The sequence below is a fragment of the Macrosteles quadrilineatus genome, unplaced genomic scaffold, assembly GCF_028750875.1.
Source record: "Macrosteles quadrilineatus isolate MER2022 unplaced genomic scaffold, UCM_ALF_1.0 Scaffold_1__1_contigs__length_201487025, whole genome shotgun sequence".
In the NCBI taxonomy this organism is placed as follows: Eukaryota; Metazoa; Arthropoda; class Insecta; order Hemiptera; family Cicadellidae; genus Macrosteles; species Macrosteles quadrilineatus.
The window spans coordinates 72,506,367-72,530,477 of NW_026542594.1; the positions used below are offsets into that span (position 1 = coordinate 72,506,367).

Consider the following 24,111-nt stretch of genomic DNA (forward strand, 5'->3'; position numbering starts at 1 on the left):
TTTATAATCAAAATTTACAACTGTGTTGACAACAGCTGATTTTTACTTTCTAGTGACTAAAAACTCTTTTTACTCCCCTGATCGATCTGTTGTTGGTATCAACCATAGAATGACCAATATGAGTGTAGTGAGTGGTCACTGGTCACTGACCGTTGGCATCGACCCGTGGCGCTGACCCTTCGTTGGCAAATTTGTCAGTTTTATGAAAGGGAAAAGATAAGATCAAAGTATGTTTTACGGGAGATTACACACTCTGTAACTTATCGTACTTCGACTCGAGGAACAAGAGAATGTTTTGACCGCGTTCAAAATAGCACGTACATATTGACGACGGAGCTTTATCACTTTCCACACCAAAATAGTTTCTTTTGACAATCACGATTCCTAACATTGAAAAGCATGTAATATAAAGGCACTGTATACACTGTTGTAGTAAAATTATTTTTAACTAGCTGCTGTACACGTGCTTCGCAACGGAGAAAACACTGAAGAGAAAATGTTGATCTTTAAATCTGTTGTATGAAATAGTTACCGTACACGTCCGACTTTGGTTTCAGGAACAAAATTTATTTGGACCTCTTAGTTTTAAAATTACCTTTCTTTAACGCTAGGCTAACTTATAAGGCTACCTAGTAAGAATGATATGAGGAGCTGATGCATGTATGACAATATTCTTCCATACGATTTAATTTTCGAGTGATACCTTTGACTATTGACACGCGACACATTCCATCCCCATGTTAAAGTTGTAGCCAGTTTTTTTTTATCAAAATCATCGTAGTTGATGTGAGCCACCGACAGATTTCGCTGATCTAAATTACCAATTTCTGTCGAGTACACGCACTTTTTTTACCAAATCAAATTAATAGAATGACTTAGTGTGAACTATAGCAACTACTATGACCCATCAACTATGTCAGAAACAAATAAATAAGGAATAAAATAGAATTTTAGACACTATCGCATTCTGTGACTGGCTCACACAACTACAGTACATTATTTTTTTGAAAAAAATTGGCGACAGCTGTTCCATATACAGTAGATGGGATGTCTACTTCTGTATCCAATAGTCAATGGTGATACGCATACCTTTATGTTTATTTAGTTAAAAACTTACATGTTAAGTAAATAAGTAGAAAATTATCACACAACATAGGCATGGATAAAACATGGTATGTCATGTTAAAATAATTTTATCTATGAAATAGGGTACTGCGGTAGTAAAGCAAAAACTGTTTATATTGATTTAACATAAAATTATTACGTTTTACCCTAACTAACTTTAGTCAGGAATCTTTACCTGCAGCTCATCATGTAAATACCACTGATGTAAGCAAAAGTAAAATGGTGGAACACTAGTGTTACCTTTTGTTAGAAAGCTAATTTCTATTATTGTTAATCAGGGCACAAATTGCATCAGTGTAAATAATAAATCAACAACATAGGCCTACATAATACGTAACAGTTCTTATTTACCGTTGGAAAGATATTTTCCTGTAGAAGTGCAGAAAAAAACGCATTCCATGTCAAGAGAAAAGTATTTAAATATTAGGAAGTCTTTGAAATTGGTGTTTGATCAGGACATTACTGATGAAATGAAAAAGTGTGACCGGTTGTGGAAAATTAGGCCATTAATTGAAAGAGTCCGTGCAGGTTGCTTGTTGCAGCCTAGAAGTCATAATGTAAGCATTGATGAAATGATGATCCCTTTCAGTGGCCAAACCTCGTTGAGGCAATATGTACCTAACAAGCCCAATCCTGTTGGATTGAAAGCATTTGTATTGGCTAATCCTAATGGTGTCGTATGTGATTTCGAAATCTATCAAGGAAGCAACACTTTTCCAAATGAAAAAAATGCTGGCTTCAGTTTATGTGAAAGTGCCATTCTTGCGCTCACTCGTAGCTTAGTACCTGGCCATATAATTTATTTTGACAGGTATTTCACAACAATCAAGTTGGCAAACGAGCTAATATCTCGTGGATTTAGGTCAACTTCTACAATAATGAAGAACAGAGTTCCAGATAACCCTCTAAAGTCAGACAAAGATATGAAAAAGATTGGTCGGGGAGCAGTAGATGTTAAGGTGAATGAGGACAAAGATTTATGCCTTTTAAAATGGCAAGATAACAAGCCTGTTGTAATGCTATCGTCGAATGATGCCAAAGAGCCTATGAATGATGTTCGTAGGTGGTCAAAGGTTGATAAAAAATACATCATGGTCCCTCAGCCAAATGTAATAAAGGCTTACAATACTAACATGGGCGGGGTTGATTTAGCGGACCGTATGCTTGCCTATTGCCCTTCTAGGCAAAGAACTAGGAAATGGACCACCCGAACCATTTTACATTTCCTTGACTTGGCCATTAGCAATGCTTGGCTGTGTTACAGAGAAAATGAAGTGACGGCTGGTATACCACTTAAGAAAGTACCACAACTACGGAAATTCAAACATGAATATGGGGAATACTTAATTGAATCCAGTTCCATTGCTTCAGAGTCTGAAGAATCAGATTGGCTAAATGAAGATGAAGTGGTTGCTGAAACTCAGGCCAAGAAGAAGTCGGTTAAAAGTCTGCCATCGACTCGTTTTAGGACACACGGTAGCCACCTACCATCAATAAGTGCAGGAAAGCAGCAAAGATGCAGAAACCCCAAATGCTCCAAAAAGACCTCGGTAAACTGTCTCCGTTGTGAGCTTTATCTTTGCCTGACAGCAGACAGGAACTGTTTTGCAGACTTTCATAAATAACAGAGTATAAAAGTAACATTAAACATTATTGTAATAAAATAATCTTCATTGTCAGTGTCAGTTGTTTTAATTTCAAACACCTAGTTATAACCCAATGTACTTTTAAAAGGACATTAAAAAAAACCTATATGTAAATTAGTTCGATTTTTATAAATAATTTTCTTATGTTTAAATAACATATATAAACACATATAAAGAAAAAAATTTAAATTTCATGACATAAAAATTCTCTGGGTTTTACCATATTATGAGACTATGTCCTTTTAAAAGGACACTGGGTTTTACCTAAGAAGTTGTCACATTTTCTCCGGGTTTTGCAGCAGTATGAAACGATGTCCTTTTAAAAGGACACTGGGTTTTACTTAAGAAAACGTCTCTTTTACCCTGGGTTTTAGGAGGGAAAGGAAGACCAAGATATAAAACAAGAAACACTGTTAATTTTAAGTAACATAAAATTGATAATTTTAAAAACATATTTCGAATATTTGTCTTTTTTTTATTGTGGTCTAAATTATGGGCTATGGTCCTACAGGCCACTAGTTTTGATTAAATTCAGTATACACGTGTAAACCTACATTTATTTGAACAAATTCGCGAACAAGCATGATGTAACCATGGGAACATGTGTTTATGGAGGGTTGCAAAAAAAACGAAATTTTGCAATTTCTTTTAAAACTGTTTTGTAGAGCTTAAAAAACAAATAATTTAGTATATTGAAGCGTTACTATGTGCCTAAAGGTTTTGGAGAAAATTCCAAAAAATTTAAAATTTAAATTCCCATGTTGTTCTTTTAAATATCATCAATATTTTAAATATAAATCAATAAGTAACCTGTTGTAGCTGTTTGTTTATGAACATATATTTTGATCAAATTTGGGAAATGCATTTATTTATTACTAAACTTACCCCCGCCGCAGCGAACCTGCATACTAAACGAATTTTCATTTACCCGGTTGGATTTCTCTACTAAAATATTCCCTAAGAATTGTCAGATTTTTTTCCTATTTAAATAAAATTATTTTAGTGTGTACTTAGGTTTTTTTAACAATCTCCGCAACCGTTAGGCATACATTAACGCTACAATATACAAAATTATTTATTTTTTTAAGCTCTATATAATGTTCTGGAAAGAAATTTGAGAAGTGGCATGACCACATCCATAAAAGAAATAGCCTAACTGAGAAATCAATATTCTTCAATAACAACACCAGTAAATTTATTCTAAGAAACACAGCTGCTATCAACAGTTCTACTCTTGGTAAGATAGTTAAAACATTAAATAAATCAAAAGATACGCTCAAAAACTCCAAAAGTGGAAGTTGATTTTCAATGAGCCAAAAGTTTCTGCTGTGGAAAGATATAACAGCAGGTGCTGCTCAGTGCTTAAGTCTTGGACCTGACCTTTGGAACATTGCTTTTTAAGGGTGTTTGGTAGAAGGTTTGATCTCGTATTTTTTGTTAGGTATTCAATTATACTAAAAATTAGAGATACAAATATATACGAATTTTGTTATGTTGAATATTAAGGGAGATATGGAGCTTGAATGTAGTAAACTTGTCATATTTTTGTAACAATTCACAGGGGGTATGGGTAATGTGATTCTCAGCAAAATTGCCGTTCAGGTGTGAAAAAAATAAGATAATAATCATTAGCTATTTAAAATTAACATTTTTTAACTAAAAAAAAGGTTTTTTAGCGAATTTCCCATATAGGGAATAAGCTATTACCGTAGTACTCATGGTAAGACCTGGACACGGGACCGAATTTTTTTTTTCGTTTTGAGGTCCCTAGAGGCCAAAAACACCATCCGTTCAAATTCATATATATATATATGTGTGTGTGTGTGTGTGTCCGTCAGCGCGATAACTCGAGCAAAAATGATCCGATTTTGATGAAATTTGGTACAAACGTGTAAACGTACGTTTATTCGAACGAGTTCGCGATCCAGCATGATCGGACCATGGGAACGGGGGTTTACGGGGGGTTTTATGGGGTAAAAATAGGTTTTTCCCATTTTTGACCCAAAAAAACATAAAATTTAGCAATTTCTTTCCAAACCATTTTGTAGAGCTTAAAAAAACAAATAATTTAGTATGTTGAAGCGTTATTATGCGCCTAATGGTTACGGAGAAAATTCCAAAAAATTGTAAATTTAAAATTCCCATGTTATTCTTATGGAGAATAAGTAAACTGTTGTTGTAGTTTGCTTGTTTGTGAACATATTTTGATCAAATTTGGAAAATGTTTTTATTTCTTACTAACTATTCACATTTTACAAAAAAAAACAGTTTTACCCTCCCTGATGCAGCAAACCTAAGTACTTGTTAAACTAATTCTGTTTAAATCAAGAATAAATGTTATATTTTTAAGTAGACATTTCAGTGTAAATCCAATCAGTCAAATGGAAGTTCGCTTAGTCTGCAGGTTTGCTGCGGCGGGGGTATTTTTTATTCTAACAATAGGTGTTTTCTTTGGCTGAAATTCATCTATATGTTGGATTTTTTAATGCGATATTTTAACTAGTTTGGGATGTGAATTCGTACCTTTGATGCCATGTGCTGGCAGCGCACTACTCGTTGAGAGTGTGTACACTCACGCCAGGGCTATAAAATACATTAACACTATGTAATTATTAACATCTTCTTGTAACATTGACAGAACACATGTATCGTATTCTATAGCCCCGGCATGTTTTCTGTGCCGGCGTGAGTGTACACATTTCCAACGAGTAAGTGTGCTGCCAGCGCAAGGCATCAAAGGTACAAATTCACAACCCATACGAGTTAACATATCGCATTAACAAAAATCCAACATATAGATGAATTTTACCCAAAAACTAACAGCCATTTTTAAAGTTATTTAAACAGTTAAATTTTTTTTATTTTATAAAAATAAAAAAATAACATTTAAAAAGTTAAATATTTCAATTTTAAATAGCTAGTGATTTTTCACTTATTTGTTCACACCTGAACGCCAATTTTGGTGAGAATCGCATTACCCATCCCCCCTGTCAATTGGTACCAAAATATGACAAATTTACTACTTTCAAGCTCCATATCTTCCTTGGGGATGTGCCTCCATCTATAGGCCATTTTATAAAATATTTTGACTTTTTTCAAAAGTGACAAGTTTTTATTCCTTAATTATTACTGAACATGTATGCAAATTTTTATTTGATTTGGAGAATTTTTTCAGTTATTTTTATAATAAAATTGAAGACGTTGCGCCTAGCAACAATAAGTAAAATGAAAACTTTAAACGGCGTTTTCTCAAAACTACGTTTTTCATTTACTACATTTACGTAAGTTTGAATAACTTTCAAACTACTTATTATTTTTCAATGAAATTTTAACCAGATGTTCTTAATAGTATTTAGAAGGTTTGTGTGTATAGAGAACATCCTGCAATTATTTATTCCTATAAAATTTTATGTTTTACATTAAAAATCTGATCTTTTCGTGTAACATTTTTCATATTATTGTAAAAAGGTCTACTAAAGCTGTATTTGTTGAGTTACCATAGTTTCAATACACAGAAATGTTCATTGTTATGTGGGAAAGTAAAATATGTTTACTTTTTTACATTATGTTGATAAACAAAAAAGTTATTCAAAACTGATTTTTTTTTTAATTCTAAAAATTTTGAAATTTACCCCAAAGTGACCAAAAATTGATTTGGATAACATTTTTTCTATATATAAATCCTCTAATTAGGTGAAATAGAAACAGAATAAACCCACAAAAGCCATTTAAAATAAATAATTAAAAAAAGTCTTAGAAGGAGGCATATCCCCTTTATAATACTCAACATAAAAAATATCCTATCCTACTAATATTATAAATGAGAAAGTTTGGATGTTTGTGACAAGTGAACGCGAAAAATACTGGTCGGATTGGGCTGAAATTTGGCATGATGATAGCTCACATTCCCGATTAACATATAGGCATATTATTATTTCAAAAATCCTTTCGGGCTCCGCCCCAGTGGCTCTGGAGTTTCCCATGTTAACCTTATGAGAAATGGAATTATTGAATCTTAACAGCTGTTTCAATTAAACAAGTTGGTTCTGTTCTATGATGTTCAATAGCATTAAAGTTACAAGGATTACCAACAGGGTGCAGCACTATTATTTCTTTTGCATTTATGACAACAGCTAATTTGCAACCAAAAGGTGAGTGAGCGTAGCGAACGAACTTCAACCTGGAGGCGAGTTAGCGTAGCGAACGAGCTAACCTAAAGGCAAGTGAGCGCAGCGAACGAGCTCCAACCTAAAGGTGAGTGAGCGTAGCGAACGAGCTCCAAACTAAAGGTGAGTGAGCGTAGCGAACAAACTTCAACCAGGACGTGATTGAGCCATGCGAACGAGATAATCTTGAAAATTAAGAAGTTAAACGGGGCAAAGCCCGTGGGTTACAGCTAGTTTCTAATATATTTGTATCTCTAATTTTTAGTATAATTGAACAACAAAAAATCCGAGATCAAATTTTCGACCAAACACCCTTAAAGAAGGATCCTCCTGATGAAATATGGCTTGCAAGACTTTCTTCATTTATTATATGGATGATATCGTAATTAAAATGGCAAAGAATGTTGATGAATTGTAGAGGCTGTTGGCCTTGGCCATGTCATAAGGTGGATGAACATGACCTTGTCCTTTGGTAACGGAAAAGACCAAGATCGTACTTCTCACCAGGGCTCTAGTAGTGGTTAGCGTCTCGGACTTTGGTGCGCAGTATGCAGAAAGCAACGGTTGTTGATGTCCATGTCCATTGTCCACGTCCACTACATTCTTTTTAAATATAAGACAACTCAGAGGAAAGATGGCAGTGGTCCACAGGAGAAGAGCTCTCCGGATTGCTAAGGCATAACACACAAGTTTTGAGCTACCCGTCCTCATAGTTGCAGGGGTGATTCCTATGGAACTTCTTGTTTTTGTACAGAAGCAGATATTTGATAGCAATAGAGCTTTGAGTCATACCACCGAAGCTAGAAATTATACTATGTAAGGCTGACAATAAAACTGGGCGGGGGATGAACAAGGAGGATAACGTTATTTAGCCTCATTTGGTAGGCCTATCTCCGAAGGTGGGTTGAGCAAAAAATGTTTATAACTTAAGGTTACAGCTACTCATAGTCATGTTTCTGAAAATTTTACTTGTAATGGTACCTAGCTGTAAATTGTAATAAAGTATTGTTAACAATCCTACAGTACAGTTACTCTTGTATTAACTGCTTTCTAAAATAGTTAATTTATAAGAAGTTTTTTTTTTTATATATAAGTGAAAGCCTGCCACCAGGGGCGAAAAAAATACATTCGTTACATATTGATACCTGTGATTGGTAATGGTAATGGCCAAATGCTCTCAGTGAGTTTGTTACAGAACAAGTAGTTTACAAGACACTGAATGAATGAAAACATTATTCCTGTGAAATTAGTGCAACCCATAAGTTGTCAATTTTAATATATCTAAAATCTGGACAGTAACTTATGTACGTAGGAACATTATATAAATTTACTATATCACCATCCCCACTATTCCAGCCGTAATAAAATAAAATAGATAATTAGTTATTGTACAATATTAGCCTACTGTACGATAAAATGGTTTAGTAATTTAGTAATAATAATATACCAATGGTACCGGTAATTTGTGGTATTATTTCAACAAAATTATACTACAGTTAAAACATTCTCTCTTTTATTACATACAAGTAATTGTAGTAAACAATCGATTCGTATTCGTATTCCACCACGTTCATGGTGGAAGGAAAATACACAGCCCAGCCTTGGCCTTGGCAAGAAGAATATCAATCAGTGACGTCATGGATCTGCACGTACTGTCTATTGGTATTACGGATACACGTAACCGTAGCCACAGCGGTGGGGCACACGGAAGATTTCTCAGGTGCCGTTTGACGTCACTAACTGCTGACGTCTGAAGAAACAGACAATTTTATAATTTTCTATTATTAAATTAAACTGTCATAACCTAACCAAACTAACCAAACGTGCTGATAATGGAAAAATCGATTAAAGGTTTACTAATCTAAAAAATAGTTTTGTTCATAAAATAAAATTATAATTGCCTAAAATTCAATTTTATAATTTTTTAATTATAAAATTAAACTGTCATAACCTAACCAAACCAACCAAACTTGCTGATATGAAAAAATTGTTGTTAAAAAGTTAGTGCCGCCGGCGGGATTCGAACCCGGAACATTCGGATTATCAGCCCTCATCGCTATCCACTGCACCACCGAGGCCGATGGCTCCGATTCGTATCGTTGCGGTATTGGTGTTCCCTCAAAGTGACGTCAGCAGTTAGTGACGTCAAACGGCACCTGAGAAATCTTCCGTGTGCCGTTTCGGTAGCCACAGCGATAAACGCTTGTAAACAAATAACATATGTTTTGAATTCATATTAAATTTTGATTAAATGGTTAGTATAGATGTATTTTTTAACATGTGAATGTGCAAGATTCTTTCCTGATTTGTCTGATTTTTTGATGTATTGGATTTTGCTTTTGTTTTTGCATTACATTGAGAATTTGGTTGCCGTGTTCTTTTGAGTGTAGGTATATTTGCAGCTCTTCTTTTATATCAATTTTTTCACCCCTTTTCTCATAATTTAGAATTTTGACACATTCTTCTAATTTGCCATATTATTTTCTAATGTGTTCTGGATACATTGAGCGTTTTGATGTTTTATTGTTTGATTTTACGGCTTAGATATATTTGAATCTGCATGAAAATGCTCTTCCAGTCTGACCTATGTAGAATTTTGGACAATCTAAATGAAGTTGATTACAATTTGGAAAAATATATTATAAAAGACATAGGTACAAGAAATAGATACAAGGATAGTTAATAGACAAATTAATCAAAAAGATAAAAAATAAGAAACCCCAAAAAATAGACATAGAAGAGAAGGAGTTTATTTGCCTTCCGTACAGTTCGGTATTAAACAAACCAATCAGAAAAACATTTCAAGCATCTAAATTCAAAATTAGCTATAGATCTAGAAACAATGCATTCATTTCAATTAATAAACTATCAAACAAGAACCCACAAATAGTAATGTTAATTAAATAGGAAATGAATCCGAAATTTTTTTGGGAATATTTTAGTAGAAATCCAGCCAGGTAAATGGAAATTCGCTTAGTCTGCAGGTTTGCTGCGGCGAGGGTATTAGTAATTTAGGTTGTACAATTTTAAATGACCGTCATTTTGAAATAAAACAATATTTCGTAGCGATTTCTTTTTCGTAAAAACCTCATGACTTGATACATATATATTCCAAGTTTCATAAAGATATCTTAAATAGTTTTTGAGAAATAAATTTAAAACACACACAAACATTTGCTGATGTCTAAGGAGACGAAATAAATTTAAAACACACACAAACATTTGCTGATGTCTAAGGAGACATTTTTTGAAAAAAATCTATTCTTTATTTTAGCTTTATTTTGACCCAATAAACCGATTCCTGAATTATTTTGTACCTACTTACAAGTCACTCTGTACCTTCATAATACATTTTATTTAAATCGGTTGAGTGGTTCAATCGTTATTGAGTAGCAGACAGACACACAGACCATCTCATTTGTCTACATTAGTATAGATTATATTAAAAACAGACCAAAAGCCACCCAACTTTGGTTTGTCCCGATTAAATTCTACCTAACTGAACGGTTATGGATTTCAAATTCAGAACTACAGACCTTAAATTGTTGAAAGGTTTTGTTTATAGTAATTTGAAAATGTTTGCACTACTCAACGTTTGGAATTACTTTTCTTTAAATGTACAGTTTGACATCTTAAGACAACGTTTACATTGGCAAAAAAGGTCATTCAAAACTCTTGCAGCCTTTGGGGTTTTGTGTCAAATACATATACCCACTTAAATGTAAGATTTTTGTTAAGAGTGATAGCATAAACAATTTTAGCAAACTTAAGAAATAAACACCGTTTTGTTGAAAATAATAACATTGAGAAACGTTTGAACACAGCACTAGGCCTATACAAAATGAGTACAAAAACTAATGAGTACCTACATAAAATGCATTAATTAGTATGGTTGAAGCGCTTGCATTTGAAAGGGAAATTTTCCAGTTCTGTCCAGTGACTTCTGAACCCAGTCACGATTTGTACCATCGAGCTACCCACTTGTAACTCTGATGATTACTAACAATAGGCCGACATTGATCTAACTACTCATATTATCTAGGGTTGGAACGTTCCCTTGCAAAAGTTCAAGTCCCAGGGTTAATTTGACACCAGCAGTTGACAGCGGCTCAGCAACACATCGCAGAGGCTGCTATCCCATAACCCCTTTAAAAATTGTCCCTAAAGTAACACAGAACTTCAAGTTGTAACGGTCGAAACAGATCTGTGTAATTAAACCATTATTATTGGAAAGTAAATACTTTAATTTGATTATGTATCAACATTGACTTTATATCCACACCAACATCCCTTATCGTGTATGTTGGTTGTCCTACTAAAATGGCACCAGCCTCGCTCCTTCAAACATCAATTCGTCTGTTACACTGCAATACATATCGACCCTACTCCAAGAAACCACCCTCAGCTACACAGCCTACGGCTGGTCACCGGACATGACTAACCCTGCGTGACTCATCAACTGGCCTTTGCGGTCACGTGACCTAACCTATAACTTGTGACCACTCCACTCGCTTCTTAGAATCGGACATGCGATCGGGTAATCGCATGCATAGTAGGGTCAAAATCCAACTACAAATCGAAACTGTGAGTCGTAGGCGTTCAACTAAATAAAAGATTACATTATATTAGTAACTTTAAACATATACAGTTGAGTGGAAGGTTGGCTTTCACCTGGATGGCGGAAGGCTGTAGAAAGAATACTATTAAAACATTAAACAATATGAAGGAAAGTAAACTTTTTTAGGCTTGGACCACCTTACAAAACCCATTTAGATGCCATAATGGGTATAAAACATAATGAGTTTGATTATAAATTAACCTATCTATATCAAATTGCGATTGTAACCCATGCTATATGTATTCATTAATCGCTATGATTGATTAGTGTTAGTGTTAGAATTAAATTATTATTGTTACCTTACAATATCCGTTTGGTGTTGGTAGACAGACAACTACATGTTTCGTGGCGACTGCCACATCCTCAGGTTATCCTCTTCTCAGATTCGTCATCAATTTAAAAATATAAAACACTGAACACACGTAGAAAAACACATTACATTAAACATTTATTTTGATACCGTCACGGTGCGTGCACGCGTTTGGTCGGGCCGGCGGCGACTGGCATTGCAGTGTCACCGCCGGCCCGACCAAACGCGTGCACGCACCGTGACGGTATCAAAATAAATGTTTAATGTAATGTGTTTTTCTACGTGTGTTCAGTGTTTTATATTTTTAAATTGATGACGAATCTGAGAAGAGGATAACCTGAGGATGTGGCAGTCGCCACGAAACATGTAGTTGTCTGTCTACCAACACCAAACGGATATTGTAAGGTAACAATAATAATTTAATTAATATAAAGCAATATCCAGAAGTAGGACAATGAATTCTGATTAGTGTTAGAGATGTTCATTGTGCAATAAACGCCTTACCGTGCCACCTACGGTAACTTAATAGCTACTTCCCTATAGGGAATTCGCTAAAAGTAGATACAATTGAGTTTATAACTTGAAATATTTATTGTGAGGTTACATTAGTTGCCTGCATGTTGATAAAACTTTGAATATATGATACTCACTAAAAAAAGAATGAATAGTGGTGATTCCTGAAGACAATACTAAAGTCATAAAAGGAAGTGTCTCAAGCGAAGTGAAAAAGTGAGTCGCATGCAAACTGGCAGTTGCCTCTCAGATGGCGTGAGGAGAAAAATGTCTCTTCTTTTGTAATTTGTTAGCTTCCCTTTTGAACACCAATTGAACTTTTCCTAATCAGGGATTCTCGACCAATCTGACGCTAATATTATCCTAGACGTCTACTTTTTGCTTTAAATAATTTTTGCTTAAACAGTTAAATACTTGTGAAAATTATAGTTAAATTAATTAATTAGTACTAGGGGACAGAGCATTGCTCGTGGTGTTTAATTTGTAGATGACGTTAAAAATAAACATAGACCTACAATTTCCATTATACTAGTGGCTTGTAGGGGCAACAGCCCCTATATAGTAGATTCTAGTAATTATTCTGTGCAAATTATTAGTATCATGGGTAACCTTACCTTGACATTTTAACATGCATTTTTCGTTTAACATTTTTGTATATTATAATACTAGCTGTGTGCCCGTTCTACACACGGGAATCTTATTGTAGTCAGTTATTGAAACCTTCTTATTAAGAACAGAATTTGGTTTGCATATTTTCAGATATGCTGGCAAAACTATTATATATAAACCTTCGCAAATACAGTATCTGACAGTTTCAAGCCAAAACGAATGCTTCGAAATTAAATATAACCTGGGTCGTGTTGGTCCATATGTTAAATCCAATGATTAAACTAAAAAAATGCTTTATAGATCTATGAGGCATAGCCTTAATGTAGGCCTATAATTGAAAGTTACCTTCCACAATGGTTAAAAGTATTTAAGGTAATACCTCAACCTCCCAATTTAACACTTAATTCGGGTTGACATTTTCATTATAAAGGTACTTTTGTCCTTTCCGTGAAACACTGAGAAATAATGACATTAATGCGTTACCAACAGACATACACACAAAAATACAGAACTTAATTAGGGAATTTGCTACGCTTTAAGCATAACAAAGTACTTGTAAAATTAGCATCTGAAATATTTGTTAATGTCATCAAATTTCATCATAACAATGTATATTTGCTTGGACCGATGATGACCCGAAATGACGGCTTACTATATGAAATGAAGTACTAAAGACGATTGGTAATTTATAGTAAATATTACCAAAATAGGCCACGAACTATTGATACATAAACAACGTAAAGCGTTTAAACAATTCATGATGGTTTGCTGAATAAATGTTTTACTAAAATGCGTTATCGTTTTCTTAGCATAAACTAACATTTTGGAATCTAGTGTTTAATCAATATTTTGTTTGGAGTGAAATAACTTCAACGGCTACTCAGAAAATAACCTGGTGATAAATATGAAATAGGTTCGTACTAAGTATTTTTGTTAATTAGGTAAGTACTATATAACAAGTTCCAATGGGTGGATAGACAATATTGTTTGGAGATTTTAAACAGGTACTGCAGTTGCTCTAAGCAAAAAAGGTTAAAATAACATAGTCTAGCATGAATAAAGGGAGATCCACATATAACAGTAAAACCTAGAGGTAGTTTCCGTTTCTGAAACAAACCAAAAACATGCAGGTCACTATACTGATGAAAAGTAATTTCATGATTTGTTTCGATACTGGGTAATGCAACCCTAACCAGACGCAAACGAGTTAGGAATCAGCCGATGATTAGGCCCATTTCGATAGAAAATTAAAGTAAATCGCACCTTTAAGAGGAATACCACAACATAAACTAGTTGTAGATTTTGTATGTTGATAAAAAAATCTAGGTTTAATTTTGACAATGGGATGCCTTAACTTTACACTTCTTTTGTTAAACCTTAACAAAAGAAGTGTAAACTTAGAAATATTAGCTGGATAAGGATGCTAATTTAGCTGTTTTGACCAAGAACTAAGTTGACCTCAACGCACCTATATTTGCCTTTTCATATTTTATGTAGAGAATTTCCAAAATCTCAATCAGGAAAGCCTTTTTTATCACCATTAACCACAAGACCAAAGCTACCTTAATATACCAGGATTTATTCACAATCAATTTTATGCTTGCTGCCTTAAGCAGATTTAAACCTATGGAGTGATTCAAATTATTTATTAAAAATAGCATCAACAAAATCAAACAAAGACAAACAACAGACTGTTTTTACACAAAAGATATGGTGTAGAGGGATATCTATTCTGATACATTGATAATATATTTCTGAGTTTGTTTAAATATTAGAATAATGTATTTTACATTATTGAGCTTTTTAGGGACATATGTCCCTACAAAGCCTACAAGCCACTAGTCTATATTAATTACGTAAGCCGATTCTTTCCGTCAAAATTGTGGGCGACTGGCAAGTCGTGGAACGACGGGGGCTTTCCCCTGGATTTTTTTCTTAATTACACAAAACTAGTGAAGTCACTCAATTTTTCAGTATATTACAAAAATGGCCTAAAATGTTTACCTTCCATGCTCCATAAGCGGCTATTTGCTGCTCTCTATGGTGCCCATGAAGGAAACATCTCTTTTTGCCCTTGATTTACTAATTATCTAATTCAGCAGTAACGGTTTGAACTATTCCTGTAAAAAATATACACTTAGTTGCGTAGCTTAAACACATTTTTAATTACTGTACGATAATTTTGATAGCAAATTTTAAACCAAACTTTCCTCTTTTAACAATAGAGTAGTGTTCATCTATTGATTCACATTTAGCAATTTGTTTTGTGGCCTCAAACTGTTGCATAATTGATATGTTCTTTGCCTCTGCCATTACTGATGTGTATTGATTCACCCACCTGTTGAGTTGACAAAGTGTGTTATGACTACTGTCTATTTACTTCAATAGCTTTTAAATTGTTATGCTTTACAAAGTGACCCAACAACTATTTTTAAACATTTGGATTTACAATTTATTTTAACTGTATTAACTTTGTTTTTGTGTTTACTTCAGTAGGAAGTGTACATTATTGAATATAACTAGGTGAAACCCGTCGAAATCGACGGTTGCTTTAAAAGCTTACGACTATTCTTCAAACTGCGATAAAATGATAAAAAAGTGAAATTGTAAAAAATGTGAGCATTTTGCATTGTTTAATCTATATAATTAATACGCTACATGAAACTTTGTCGGTTGAATTCCTCCGCCATTTCTTAACCGATTTTATCCATTGACGTCTCATTGGAAAAAGCGTGTCGCGTAGATTTGCAAACTGGCCTTACATTTTTTGTAAAGTCCCTTTGGCTCTGCCTCAGTGGCTTTTACATGTTCCATGTTATCCTTATGAAGAACATAATTGTTTACATTTTGATAAGCTGTATAATTTAATTGCTGTTATTTATTTTTTCCTACAGTCACCCGACAAAGTTGGCTTCCTTGTACTGTTTATAGTACAGAAAGCTGCTAATTGCTGCATATTTATACTTTGCCGTACGGTTTATACTTTACCGCACATCAGGATTCCAACGAAACAACACAAAACAGCGTGGTTCTATTATGCACGTAATCCGTGTACGCTTGAAAATAGGTTGGCAACACGTAAAGATAATAAAACTATGAGCAGCTGATTGACTGTTATAACTACGATTTAACCTGTCATTTCGTGTAATATAGTTTCGGTATTTCTGAACTTTCTGGACTTTTCTTTTAAACGTTTTTAAAACATTCCTACGATCTTATTAAACAAGAGAATACCTTTAAAGCATTTTTTTAGTCGTGGAAACCACTTCAATTTACAAAAACATACGGAACTATATTCTCAAAACGCGGAGCACATTTCTTGCCGAGGAAAAATAGCGGAGTGATACGGACCGCGGGTACTACTTTCTCTAGGGCACCAAATGTGTTGCCAGCTGAACCTAAAAACGTGTTGTATAGTGTTTGAAAGACTAATTATTTAAATGCTTTATAGTGACTGTAGGAAAAATATAATGTGTAACACGAGTGAAAAAGGCCTTTGCTGCACTTGAGATCATTCCGCACTCGCCTGCGGCTCGTGCGTAAACATTGCTCTCGTGTGCAGCAAAGTGCCACTTTCACCACTAGTTACACAAATAACTATTTAATAATTCAACGAAACGCATTTGGGTACATTTACCGATTTTGTTGAAATGAAATATTTACTACTAGGTGAAACCCGTCGAAATCGACGGTTACTTTCAAGGCTTACGCTAATTCATCTAACTGTGATAAATTGAGTGAAATTGATACATATTTTGAGCATTTAGCATTGTTTAAAGATTAAATAAGTGTAATAATAATACAACAATAATGATATTAATTGCGTTAGTTACCAAATATGGTTGACCATTCAATGAATAAAATATTTTCTGTACCGTACGTCATCGGAGATAGTATGTTATCTGATATCTCTTCCTTTGGAAGAACCTTTAAATAGTATTAAAATCGTATTCGTGGATATTTTGAAGTTAAACACTTTTGTGATTTCATCAGTGTAATGCAGATTAATCTATGATTTTATAAAAAAAATTATATATGTATACATATATATGTTTGTTGGGAAGACATATTCTAACTTTAAAGGGAGGTATATATAAACGTTACAGTGTAACTTTATATCGTACTTCTGTGCCAATGAATAACCCTCTAGCACAGTTTTTAGAAATTGGTTGTGGGGTTACTGTTAAAGCTGGAATTCCTAGACATGGGGGATGTCAGTTAGTTGTCTTAGCCTAATACAATTATTCTGCAGATGAATTTTCTGTTGGAGAAATATAAGCCGAATTATAAATGTCACAATGTGAGTTTGAGAATTTTGTAACTATATGGGTAAGTTAAATAGATTTTTTTAGACTGCTGCTCAGTGCACTTTAAGAATATATATTTTAGAGATAAATTAAATGGTTTTTGTTGCTGAATAGCGCTAGTAAACATGCACAACCCTTTTCGTTAGTCTAATAACCTACAAAGGCTCTCTAAGAGTTCAAGTTCTTATTTGTATACATATCTATATTATGCTTTCACTAAGCTGAATGAATACATCGAAGTAACCTCTCTGAAAAGTGTGCAGTATATTGCAGTATTCTAACTTAATGACTTTCTAAATCCTACACATATTTCTACACAAATATTGTAAAATGTTTTATCCAGTTGCTGTAAACTACTATTAATTTTACAAAATATGGACACGGCTCAAATGGGGACCGTGCCCTTCCGCACTTGTATTATTTTGTATTGTATTACACAATCTAAGATTTTTCCATTGATTGAAAGCATGTATGACAATAATCTCATAAACCTATGATGATTAGTCTAGAATAATATGATAAAATATATGGAAAGGTGTGAAAAAGGCAGACACCAACCCGTAAAATAGATATAAGATAGTTTAATAAGAAACAATTGTTTACCGTGATAAAAGGATTTCCCACGGATTTCGTAATGGAATTGCAACACATGACATGATGCAGAAGAAAATCAAATCTAAAATAAAAAAATAACATAATAAAATAACATAATAAAAAGTAACAGGGCAATTTATTTGACACTTTAATCATCAAAATCGGTCCAAAAATGAGGGAGGAGTTCTGTTTACAATAATCGGCTTAGCGTATTATATATATAGATTTTAATTACATCTATACATTTAATAAACTGTTGTAAGTCTGTTTTCTCAGTCATTACTGGACCGATCATCAAGATTTATGTCTCAAATTGCGTAGATTTGCCGAACTTCCTTAGAATTTACGTTTTAGTAAATGGTTTTATCTAAGGGCTACGACCTATAGCCCTTCATAGGTCGAGCAAATACAATTATTATTGAAGAATATAATACACAGTTTATAAATTATTCGTCAGCTGTTTTATGTTTGTCAGACATTTGTTATTATTTTTATAAACTCACTTTCAGTATCCTTATATATAATACGTGAAGGCGATTTCTACGAAACACTACTCCGTTAATAATGGACGGATTTTTACAAACGACGTGTCAAAATAAAGTATTTTTTTTGTAGACGCCCCTTTCACAAATTCCTGTTATAAAAGTCCTCGGGCTTTGCCCCACAGGCCATCAAAGTTGGAGTTTCTCCCATGAGATTAACATGGGGGAATCTAAATTTTTAATAGGAAACTTTGTCCCCACTAATTTGAGAGAACGGCTGGGCGTAGAAACTTGGAAGAGGTGTCCAAAGAAAGGTCTTGGTCTGTAGATGAGTTATCAAAAGAAAAACTAAGCAAAATCCCTAAGCCTCTGCCCCAGAAGCCTTTAAAGATCCCTTCACAGAATTGTTTACATTTTGGCCTTATGAATAATACTTTTTAATGAAACAGCTGTTCATTTTTAAATTGTATTTCAAACAACACACATTTGTTGGGAGTTACTGAATTCTACCAAATAAGTATTTGCAATATTATTTTCTGATTTTATAATTGATTTTCTTCTTTATTATGTCATGTTTTGCAATATAACGTTCCATTACGAAATCAGTGGAAAATCCTTATATCACAGCAATTCTTGAATTATTTCTTATTGAACTATCTTATATCTATTGTACGGGTTGGTGTCTGCGTTTTTCACCACTTTTGCCTACATTTTATCATATTATTCTACATATATCAAATATTTATGTACAAATATCTGCTCTTATCGTGTCTAATAAAATCCAAACATGGAAACCTTGCCTAAAATGGTACCCATCTTGACAAATTATTTGCACCTGTTTATATTACGAACTTTGGCGCACTGGGTTGGTAACATTATTGAAAATAACACAACATTTTGGCTGTAAAATATGGTAAAAGATAAAATACTATTTAAGCAGCTACTGTCATGACAGAAAGGTCATATACCTTTTAAACTAGATCACATAATCCTTTATAAGATACGTTGATTAACAATATGTAAACGTCAATATATACGTTACAACCAATTTTCAGTATTTTAGCTGTTTGGAAATGTCCCATATTGCTATGTAATTTGCATTATTTGTTGCCAATGAAGCAAGGCCATATGAACTAGGAGGCCCCTAACAGTTAAAGAAAAAAAGCCAACTTCACTTTAAGTATTCCACTACACCTAACATTCCGTAGAGAGATTATATTGACAACTTCATGTTATTGATAAGGCTGAGACAACTAACTGACATCCCCCATGTCAAGGAATTCCCCACAATCAATTTCTCAAAACTATGCTAGAGGGTTCATTCATTAGCACAGAAGTACGATATGAACTGACGCGACGTGACGAAGGGAAAATCAAACTTACACTGTAACGGATATACCTCCCTTTGAAGTTAGAATATGTCTTCCCAAAAAGTAGTTTCCTTTGAAATAAAATCATATTACACTGATGAAATCACGGAAGTGTTTAACTACAAAAGATCCACCAAAGTAGATAGAATACCAGAATATGACCCCACTTTCGGCGTTTTTGGATCCAGGACTTTTAAAATTTTTTGGCGAAAAAACACCTAAAATAGGTAAAATATGATGGTTTTACCCTATTTTTGGCGTTTTAGAGGCTATATGGGGGCATTTTTTGGTTAAAAAATGTTATTAATACTGAAAAAACAAGCCTGGAAATGAAGAGCTTTTTTTGACCACTTTTTTTAAAACCCAGCTCTCGGCACGTGAACTCGGACGCGCTCCCGACCCATAGGCACACTTCTGATCCCCAGCGATGACAAACTAAAAGTCTTATGAAAAAATGTTAGAAACAAAAATTGAGGAACATCTAATCATCTATACTTCTTCCACTGAAAGTTTTTCTCTGACCGAAAAATAAAAAAAATCCTCGCTTACTTACTTTTTCATGTTTGCTTTGAGTAACCTTTTTATATTTTCCTTAATTAATAATTATACAGTGGCATAAATTAAATTATATTTATATTGTATTAAACAGTAGTTTATGTAGAATTTTAATATATAAATTTTATGCTATAAATATTTTTTTAGAAGCTAGACAAACATGTAAGTGATAGGAGGCGCATCACTTTGAACATCGTCATGCCCCCGACAGTGCCGTGCTGGTAATACCTAGAGTTTGAAACTATTGCTATTGTTGAAATTATATTATAGCACATTTACATACAAAAGAAACTGGTAAATGGTTTTAAATTGTTTAACTTTTTATGCTGTATTATTATGTTGAAGGCTATTTTGGTTGCTGGAATTTTAGCTGTTTTGTTGTATATCAAGCCTTTTTTTTAGATATAAGTATTTTTAAACAATAAATCAGACCTTTATTTACTAATGCTATTATTATATTACAATGCATTGGCATACAAATGAAAATGGTTTGATTTATTTGTACTCATATAAAATAATATAATTCTTTTGAGTTATAGGGATGTCTGGTGATTAAATCACAAATTTAGAATATTTAATAATGGACTTTTAAAATAATGGAATTAAGTATAGACTTATAACATTTTCATGATAACTGTTTGATTTATTTGTACTCATTTAAAATAATGTTAAAATAGTATTTGATTTTTATGTTGTATTATTGTTTTTTGTTGTTTAAAAGTTGGAACTAACATAGTGTACCTAAATTTAACCATTTGTCGTATCTCAAGCAGTTTTTGAGAAATAAGCATTTTAAAACGATAAAGTCACACCAGTAATGCATGGAGTTTGTAACCATTACCAACACTGATATTATGTTATAATACATTGTCATACAAATGGAACCATTTAATTTATTTACCAAATGGTACTCATATAAGTTTTAGATTTTTAAATTTTTACCCTGTATTATTGTTTTATATCAAAAGTTGAAATCAATGTAGTGTGCCTAAATATGTTTATTTACTGTATCTCAAGCAAATAGATAGAATAGGATAAAGAGGTGTTTTTGGTGTTTTACCTATGAGAATAACATGGGGAGATTTTAAGCCACTTTTTAAAAAATCGTGCTTATTTATACATTTCTATATAAATGTCCAACTCCAAAAATATTTTCAATCCATATTAATGTCTGTATCATGTGAGATTTGTACCAGTTGGTTTGAAATATTTATAAATATAATGTGTTGCTGGAATCACCTTAAATGGCAAGAAACACATAGTGTTGGGACCTCTGGTAAAATATTGGATTTTTTCTAGTTTGGATTAAATATTTGTGAAAAATTGAAAAAATATGTTTTTTACTCAACTATTTTAGCGTCTTGAAACATGTATTACCGAGGAATCAGGCAAATATTTCGTGCCGAAATTATATTTTACCTTACGTGAGAACTTGGAATCATTATTTAAACTCAGTCCTGCTCCACAGTATCGTTGCAGGCTTGCTTCTTGTCCCAAGTGGTGAATTGTGTACAGTTTATGTGTGGTGCAAAGACTGGGTTTTCTTTTTAGTTGTGACCAGCTCATTCCTAAGATGCTAGATGGTATCCACTTTGCCTCTGAACATAAGCAAATTGTAATCTTCAGTTTAGGACTTAAAATTAATGTCGGATGCAATGCCTCTCTAATCGGAAGTTTGGGTTGTGATGAGCTCAACCCCTATCACCAATATCAGCATAGATCCATTGAACTATTATGTGTTATTGTACTTTGTGCTGATTAATATGTGTTTGGTAAATTAGCATGGCACAACACACAATCCCACATCTTGCTAATCGTAGTTGGTAGTTTAACTTAGCAACGATAATAACAAATTATTATGTCATTGCATTATTATGTCATGTCGGGGGTCTATTTGGTGGTCAAAGTAGAAGTAGGGAGCATTGACTTTCTACAATCATGATGAGATATCCAGCCAGAGCCTCAGACTGTAATAAAAAATAGATGCAAATGCAAACTCTAAAGGCCCTGACGACCATGTTGTATACTTCCAGGCTGAAACAACCTTTACTTGGAATATTGTATATAAATTGTTTGTATACATAAGACTCTTTTAGTGAATGTACTCTTTGATGAAAATACAAAATAAAGATGAAAACTACTTTATGCAAAGAAGAGAAAGTAATTGTGAAGGGTAGCTACAAACAATTGCATTTTAGTGAGCAATGAAAGTTGCTATAATTATTGGGATTGTTTTGGGTAAGTTTATAGATATGCATTGTGTTTACAGGAATTAATCATAGTGGGGATGCCATTTACATCGAGACATATTGATTTAGTTAAAGTGATAAAACGAAGACCATGATAGTGGTGGATAAAGATTTTATTTGTTGAGCAATCGATATGAGAAGGAGTTTCTTGTTAAACAATAACCTGGAAAACCAATACAACATAATGCACTGTCATCCCTCATTGGTATTGTAACTTACAAGCTCTGTTGTTCTTTACTCATTTTCAAAAACATATAAATTATAAAATAAGCCATTTTGTTGTTTATTTTACTGTTATGTATTGTAAGTGTATATATTGAAATAAATGGTTAAATAAATGTAAGTTGAAAAATGAGCCTTATTTTGTCACTAGTTTATTTACATTGATTTGAATCACATTTTTGAACTAACAGATGATTAAATTATTAATTGCATAACATTTGAAACATAGAGATACAACATTTACATTATTAACTGGAAACTATATATCTATATTATTGTATGAACATAATTTCTGTATTTCATATATGTAAAAGCAATGAGACCATGCTAAATTACAGGATTCAATAACAAAGGAAGCTGATATTGTGCTATATACCTGAGGGTGTAAATATAGAGGTGGGTATTTCCATAGAGACCTAATGACGAATTAGAATGTGAAAGTTCTATGGTAGAAATATCAAGTATGCAAGAGTGATCATCAGAGGTAACATGGTCATCAGGCAATTCATAGAGAGGGGTCAGTCAGGTTGAACTAGTATATTGCAGTGATTCATCCAATATAGATACAATAGTTACAAATAACCAGAACCAATTACTGGACATTGTAGTTACCAGTTTTCCTATCCTACTGTTAAAATATGAACCTCATTTTAATATGAGTTGGTGAGTTCATGCCCGGTAACATGAATGTAATAATGGTTCTAAATGTATTTATCTTATTTTATGGTAGATTTCACTATGTGTCCTTACTCTATGGTAAAATTCTTTGAGATCATTTAATATTTAACACACTTAGATTAGTGAATAAATCATCAAAGTGCGATATAAATATGCTGGGTGAAACGTATTAAAACTTGCTTCCAGTTTATCTATTAAAGAATTGTCAAACGTCTCGGTTTTGCTAACTATGACCTGGTGTCCCAAAAAGGGCTCTTAAGACCATAAGATGACAATACATAAAGTTTGGACTATTGACTGTGATGTGAATTTATGCATACTTTGTCATACAAATTTTACACTATAGTATTTTTACGAGTTCTGACTGTGACTGTGATGTGAATTTGTGTGTATTTCATCACATAAATTTCACTCTATTTTCACTCATTTCACACCACTATTATGATGTGCTGTGCCTGCATGAGTGTGTTGAGCCATGAATATCATAGACTACCAAGCTATAAGGATGTATGCTAGAACTGATCTAACCTCTGCCAAACCCTGAATACGAGCCTGGAGGCACAGACTTTGGACCAAGGATCAATAATTGTAAATAGACAAACCTGTGTGATAGGATATAGAACACTGAAAAATAAAAATGTTAGAAACTTTAGTCTTTTACTTATTT

General features: G+C 33.3%; 2 protein-coding genes across 2 annotated transcripts in view; both read left to right on the forward strand.

Moving 5' to 3' along the window:
- The window catches only part of LOC128983577 (cadherin-86C-like), a 297,541-nt gene that overhangs the window by 16,021 nt on the left and 257,409 nt on the right, over positions 1-24,111 (forward strand). The window lies entirely within an intron of this gene.
- Positions 2,004-2,750, forward strand: LOC128997976 (piggyBac transposable element-derived protein 3-like). The gene has a single exon (XM_054423857.1). The coding sequence runs from the start codon at positions 2,004-2,006 to the stop codon at positions 2,748-2,750; it is 747 nt and encodes a 248-aa protein (XP_054279832.1).

Bases quoted from the DNA above. Each gene is read 5' to 3' on its own strand.
- LOC128997976 (XM_054423857.1), top strand. From the start codon at position 2,004: ATGAAGAACAGAGTTCCAGATAACCCTCTAAAGTCAGACAAAGATATG.